Source organism: Mesitornis unicolor, unplaced genomic scaffold (assembly GCF_000695765.1).
Source record: "Mesitornis unicolor isolate BGI_N332 unplaced genomic scaffold, ASM69576v1 scaffold4213, whole genome shotgun sequence".
Lineage (NCBI taxonomy): Eukaryota > Metazoa > Chordata > Aves > Mesitornithiformes > Mesitornithidae > Mesitornis > Mesitornis unicolor.
Genome location: NW_010175203.1, coordinates 43,910 through 50,714, shown reverse-complemented (window position 1 = coordinate 50,714; position 6,805 = coordinate 43,910). Strand labels below are relative to the sequence as shown.

The 6,805-nt window shown below is 58.0% G+C and overlaps 1 protein-coding gene across 1 annotated transcript in view; it reads left to right on the top strand.

Annotated features, from left to right (window-relative positions):
• Nucleotides 1-6,172: 6,172 nt before the first annotated feature.
• CHST3 (carbohydrate (chondroitin 6) sulfotransferase 3) overlaps nucleotides 6,173-6,805 on the top strand; it is a 1,211-nt gene continuing 578 nt past the window's right edge. Inside the window, exons 1-2 of the mRNA XM_010181288.1 lie at nucleotides 6,173-6,309; nucleotides 6,461-6,801. Of these exons, the coding sequence (XP_010179590.1) occupies nucleotides 6,173-6,309; nucleotides 6,461-6,801 (478 nt within the window). The remainder of the gene's footprint in view (nucleotides 6,310-6,460; nucleotides 6,802-6,805) is intronic.

Genomic DNA, 6,805 nt, shown 5'->3' with positions numbered 1-6,805 from the left:
GGAGCCCTGCCCGAGAGAAACTCCTCTCAGCACACGACCGCCCGGGCAGCTCGCTCCGGTGCTTTCTTTGGGGAAAAAATAAGAGGGGAAAAAAACAAAAAAGAAATAAGAGCAAGCTCTCCAGCTGCGACGCCGAGCTTCCGTCCGAAGCAAAGCACATCTGGGTCAAGAAAAGGAGACTTTCTCACACACATCCCAGAGTTGCATCATCCGGCCTCTCAACCCTTACCAGGGGGAACTGGAAAGTTGTCCTCACCCTTTCCCCTCCTGTCCCGGGGCTGCTGGGGCACCCTGGCCCTTGACCAGTACCTGGCCTCCAGGAGCCAGTGGCTTTTCTGCCGGAGCTGGGACGTGGCCATCCCTGGCACCCTACGGGCCTCAGACACCCATATGGGACCTGGCTGGTGTGGGGTTACCTTATGGGGCAAAAGGCCACCCAGGCAGGGTCCCCATTAGATGCCTGCAGGCATTTTGGCAGCCGCTCCTAGCTATGTTTGAGGGAGATGCCTGCACCCTGCTGCCTTTACACTGTTGGACCCAAGCCTGGCTTCAATCCCCAAGGAAAAGTGTCTCCTTTTCCACAGTCAATGGTTTACGACACCACGCCAGGATAGGGATTTAACTCTGCAGTTTTCCACATCTGCCATGTCCCTTCGATGCAGGACTCGTTTTCGCACCCTTGGTCTCCCTGCACTTCCAGGACCTGGGCACAGTCTGCGTTTTCCCAAGAGCGGCTGGGATCACTGTTTCCCCGGGGAACATATCTCTGCCAGGCTTCCCCAGGGACACCTGTCTTGGGGTGAAAGGGGAGTGGAGCAGGGCACATAGCAAGCAGTGTCCCTGCTTTTTGGGGTGGGTTTGGCAGAGGAGCTTCCAGGCTAGCGTGGATTATCGGGGAGAGAAGGAGCCTGGGGCAGTGGGAGGGACTGTGGGCTCTTTGCCCCAGAGAAAGGGCTCATTGAAGCAGGGACGGGCATTTGCGGTTCCCAGCGCAGCCAGGGGGCGAAGGCATGCACAGCAGCCAGCATTGTCCCGCCGGCACCAAGCAAACAGGGCCGGGTGGTCCTCTGGCCCATCTTGGTGGTCTGCTCTCTGGACCCCCTTGCTGCCGAGCAGGTTGGCACCTTTGCTGCAGGTGGTGCTGCAGAACCCACCCCACCGGTGTCTGTGGTTTCCAGCAAGTCGGTTTCAAGGTTGTAGGTGTTTTAGCTGGCTCAGCTGGTCCAGATCAAATCCCAGAAGGCCTGTCCGTGCCTGGCAACGCAGCCTGGCATGCCTGCAGATGCTCATGTTGTAGCCCCACACCCAGCACTGATGTCTCTGAAAGTCCCAATGTGTTCACCAGGGACTCAGGCAGCAGCAGCAGCTCTCCTCCCTGCTGGGTCAGGAGAAAACACCTCTCTTTGGACACCATCTAAGGTGAGGGAAAGCAAAAACTGGTCTGTCCTGGCCACGAAGCCTGGGCTGATCCTGTCGCTGGCAATACTGACACCACCAGCCTCTAAATCCCTTCTGGGTAGTGCTTTTTGGGTCACAAGGAGCAAGAACAGCTCATCTGGGTCATCCCAGAGCTCAGTGTGCCTCCCAGGGGAGATAATAAACAGTGGGCAGAAGACAACCTCAAGCACCTGGAGCCTGAGAACACATGCAATGAAAAACAAGTTAAGTGGTGCTTGTTTGTACCAATGCCTGCTGCTGCTGCTCCTGAGCATAACCTCCCATCTCTGCCCTCACCTGCGTGCTTCAGCTCCCAGGGGTGGCCTTGCCCAGGGTGCCCAGTTAAGAGGAGAGCAGAGGACCAAGCCCAGGCGGGTTGAAGGACTGAGAGGCAGAGCTGGGAAAGGAATGAGGGGAGGAGAAACAAGCTTGGCTCTTCCCTTAACTTGAGGGTTTGAACACATTGAAGACCAAAGCCCTAGCCAGGTCCCTGAGGGGACAGCACCCTGCCCTTTCCATCCACCCCAGGGGACACAGCCGCTGGTCATGCTGGGGTTTGTCTGTGCAGCAGCAGGACGAGCACATTGTCCCTGCCTGGGCCAAGAAGACTTCGCTTTCCCAGATTTCTCCTCCAATGGCCAGTTTCTGGGCCTCAATTTGACGAGGCCCTGGGCTATTCTAGGCAACTTTATCAACATCATAGGCGGTGACTTTTTTTTTTCCTTTCCCTTTTTTAGCTTGAATACACATGTTTTTAAGCCAAAAATACCTGCCCAGGCACCTCCTTAGCTGCGCTGGGGGCAAATTGAAGCAGTGCCATGCCTGTGCCATGCCTTGGAGAAGAGCCAGGGGCAGGATCAAAATTGCTGGGAGATGAAAGCAAAGAAGGAAGCATTGGTGGCATGTTTCCCAAGGCTGGCCTCAGGAGGAAGTCGGGAGCGGAAACAGTTGAGAGAGTAAATACGGAGGGAGATCAGAGTGGGTTTGTTGTTTGGGGTGGTTTTTTTTCCCCAGGTTGCAGACAAAGAGCAGCAGGGAGAGCAGATAAGCGCCCCTACACCTTATCTCTTTGTTGTTTTGCCCCTGTGGTTTGCTGGCTCATGTTCCTGCTGTTAACCTGATGAAGCAAAGCATCGCGGAGGGAATTACTCCAGGAGCAGCGAGGTCAGCCTAAGGTCTCCACAGGCTCCCTTCTCCCAGGAGCCGGGCAGGGATGCATGGAGACAGGCTGGACGGACAGATCTTGGACAGGAAGGGAGCTCGCAAGCAGGTGATTTGCCGTCGTTCCTCGTCCGGGAGCTCAGTTGTTGCCTGTTGAGTCATCAGAGGAAAATGTGACTTCATCCAGTCACACCTCCAGCTGGCTTCCCCTGCCAGCCCACAGGCGTCTTTCCTTTCCTGGATCCCACCCGATAGGTGTTCAGGACAGCCAGAGGAGGGGAACGAGATCCCCAAGTCTTCATGAAAGACCTTCCCTTTCCCAAAACCAAGCCAAAAAACCGCGACTCCACTCTTCCAGGCAGACAGTCCTGCAAAACACCCTGCAGAAGGGCAACAAGAGCACCCCTCCGCTCCTTCTCGCCACGGGGCCTCAACGTCCTTGCCTACTCTTCTCACCTCACCTCCAGCAGCTGTACATCCATCCAACCAGCTAGCGCTGCAGCGGACTTGAATGATTTGGCACCTCCGAGTCCTTCCCTCCATCCTCCCTTCTTGCTGTGGTGGGGTTAAGTTAACTTGCTAGAAGTGGCGGATGTCCACACAAGCGGCTTTGCATGGGAACAAAACCCGCACTGCCACTCGAAAGAAAAAGCCCCTTTGCTTGCTTTGACTCAGCTGGGAAATCCGCGGAGCCTTTTATCATCTCGACAGTGGGAACTGTAGCCGTCCCTGCTGAAATGAAAAGCGTTTCCAGCCTGAGGGGTGGGAAAAGGCAGGGAGCAGCGTCGGAGGAGTTCCCCAGAGCTGTGTGTGCTGCTTTCCGGGGTATCTCAGCTTAGCACTCGTAGAAATCCTTCCACCTTGCTTTGAGACGTGCAGAGTAAGAAGAGAGAGTTGGCCAGCCACTGCCTGCCATCGCCAGAGATGATGTCTGTCCGTCTGTCTGTCTGCTCACGCTGGTGGGCACGCATCCCCTAGGAGTGGGCGCTGGTGGTGCAGCATCCGATTGGGGTGGTAGCAGCATCCCAGCAGCTCACCTCACGCCTCCCAGCCCAGCGGAGCCCCGTCGGCCAGCCGGAGGGGAGAGCACGGGGCGCACAGAACCCCTCTGTTCCCACACACAAAGAGACGCTTGTGGCTTGCTTGCTTCCCCGGCCAGGCTGCGCCTTGCGGGCCTCAGCGAGGAAGAGCTTTAGGATGCCAAACAGCCTCAGCCAGCCCCGCCGGGTCACCCTGTGTGTGTCCCCCATGGTTCAGCCCTGCCAGGGCCCCCGCGCCTGTCACTGCTGCCCCGTGGGTCCTGGGCAGGATGTTTGATGTTTATTTAACAAATTATGTCTGCCCTGGGCCTGTGAATCAGGGGTTTTGCCAGCGCTGCTGGCAATGGCTCTCTGTGTCATCCCTGTGAATAATTCTTGGTCTGTGCATCATCTGTGATCTGGGGACATTAGAGGGGGGAAAACGCCAGGCTGGCTTTGCCCAGAGATTTTGTCTGGGCAAGCGCTTGTATGTCACCCCCCTCATGTGTGTGCTTTGGGCAGTGAAGGGATGGTCCCCTGCCCCAAGGAACTGAGGGATGTAGACAACTGCTGCCGCTCCCCAAGATGCCACAAACCCAATAGTCCTTTGCCGCCATCTCAGCTGGGTGCTGAGAGACACAGCTGTGTGCTGAAGGCTTTGTATATTTTATCTCTTCCCTCAGTTGCTCAAATACTCTGACAAGTCCTGTCATCATGGGGCCACCAAGAGAGACCGGGCAGGGGGACCAGGGGTGGTGAAAGGCACCTGCCCCAGCCATCGGCCTGTCCCTGAGGCACGGCGTGCTGACAAACTAAACGGGACTGCTAAACACACACAAACGTGTGTCTGGGGATGACGGTGCCACTCACTGCAGCGGGAAGAGGGGAGCCAGGGAGGCTCAGAAGATGCTGGGGCTCTCCAGAATCCCTGCGTCCCACCAAAACACTGGGTTCCTGAGCGCGTGGGTGCGGGTGTCTCTTTTTAGCAACTTTTGCTGGGAAGGAGACGGCACAAAGCCAAGCCCCTGGAGCTGAGTGGTTTGCTCAAGCCAGGAAAATCCTGGTCCTCACCCAGAGAGGGCTGGGGAGTGGGTGGGCTGGGATGATTAGGCTGTGGGGCATATCCCTCTCCTCCTGCCCATGCTCCCGAGGCTGTCCCCCCTACCCAGCAGGAGGGACATACAGAAAGCAACAGCAAAAAAATGCACATTTTGGCCATGGACAGCGTGGAGGAAGTTTGGGCGTGACGCAATGCCTGGCAGGGCTTCCCCACTCCACACCCTGCTGAGGATTGCAGGTACCGTGGCTTAGCCAGGGCATCTCCCCTCTGGCAAACCCTGGGGGGCCCCCAAAGGATGGGCCTCTGCCAGGCTCCCCTCTTCACCCCTGATAGCAGGGGTGGGACAGGCTGTCAGGGTCACGCTGGCAGGAGCCAAACTAAATCTAAATAGACTTTCCCTGAGTCACCGAAAGTCTGGCCAAGAAAGCGGGTCGAGCAAACAACGTCACCCACGCGGCCGGCCAGGCGCCGGGCGCGCGAACCAGCGGGCAGGTAGCAGGCGCTGGCAAACCCTATGCATCAAAAAAATTTGCACACGGGGTCCCAAACAGTGGCTTTGGCCCCCAAAATCTCCACCATCTCTCTCTTGGGACGTGGATTTGGTGCAACGCAGAGCGACTCCCCCTGTCACTCCAATTTCATCAGCGCTGGCAGGAGGAAGAGGTGGAGGGCGGCTGCAGGGGGATCTGTTCTGCCGGGGGGATACTGAGTTTCCTGGCAAGTTTTGCATCCCACGCAAAGTGGCCACAGCACCATTTGGGTTTTTTTCTTGTTTTGGAAAAAGCTCCCAGGAGCATTTTATACCCTGAGCAGGACTGACGGCAGCAGCAGCAGCAGCAGCACCAGCGTTTTCTGCCCCACCATCGTTCCTGAAAACTCTCTGGGTTTCATTTTCATGTCTGAGCGGCTGCCGCTGCGGGGCCGTGGGAAGGCGGAAGCCGTGCAGCCCCACACAGGGGGCCCTACAGTGGAGCCTGAGGCCCTCCCCAGAAGCAGCAGTTTTCAGAGCCTGGGAGCCACGATGCGCTGTGGATCGGGATGAGGAGCTGCTCTCGCACCCAGAGGGGCCCTCGCTGCCAGCAGCAGGTTTTTGGCTGGCTGGAAGCTGGCAGTTGTTGAGGCGGCGGGGATTGGATTTCAGGGCTGGCAGGGGCAGCTGATGGAGGCATGGGAAGGGGTCTCATCAGCAGATGTATTTTGGGAAATGAGAGAGCAGCCAATGCGGGCTTTGGGCAGCTGCTCCTCACAGACAGGATGGGAGTGATGTGGAGGAATTCTCTCCCCTTTTTACTGCTCTTGTTGAGCATTCCTTGTGGGAAGGGTCAGACTCTGGCCTCTGCCCACTCCCCCCTGCCCACAGAAAGCCACCACCACGCTGACCCTCCTTCTCCCCACAGGCAAGGCCGCCTCGGGCAGGGCCAGTGGGGCAGAGGATGCCAGGCGGGTAGCCCAGGACACCTTCCTGGCAGGCAGGAGGGACACGTGTGCCACCCTCATGGAGATCCGACACACTTTGCCCCAGGATTTCCGGGACCTGCTGCGCTGCCTGAAGATGAGGAGCAAGTACGCCGTCCTGCTGGTCTTTGTAGTGGGCCTCGTCATCATCGAGAAGGAGAACAACTTCATCTCCAGGTAGGAAGGGGTTACCTAAGGTACCCCACGCTTTTCACCCTTTCTCTCCCCCACATCCTGAGCTCCTGTGCAGTGAGAGCCCACTGAAATCCACTGCTGGGATGCAGGGGTGGTCCTGTACCCCTCCAGGCTGAGCTGGGTTTCCTCACAGGGTGTCGGACAAGCTGAAGCAGTCCCCGCAGGCACTGGTGGAGGCCAACAGCACAGAGACCAGCCCAGCGCCGGCCGAGAATGGCTCGCTGGCCTCGCTGCGAGAGCTGGACGCCGCCTTCTCCCAGCTGAGGTCCCGCCTGCACAATGTCACCCTGCAGCTGGCAGGCAATGAGGACCCTGGGCCGCGGCGGCACGTCCTGCTGATGGCCACCACCCGCACGGGCTCTTCCTTTGTGGGGGAGTTCTTCAACCAACAAGGCAGCATCTTCTACCTCTTCGAGCCCCTCTGGCACATCGAGAGGACGGTGACCTTTGAGCCAGGGGGAGCCAACGCAGTGGGCTC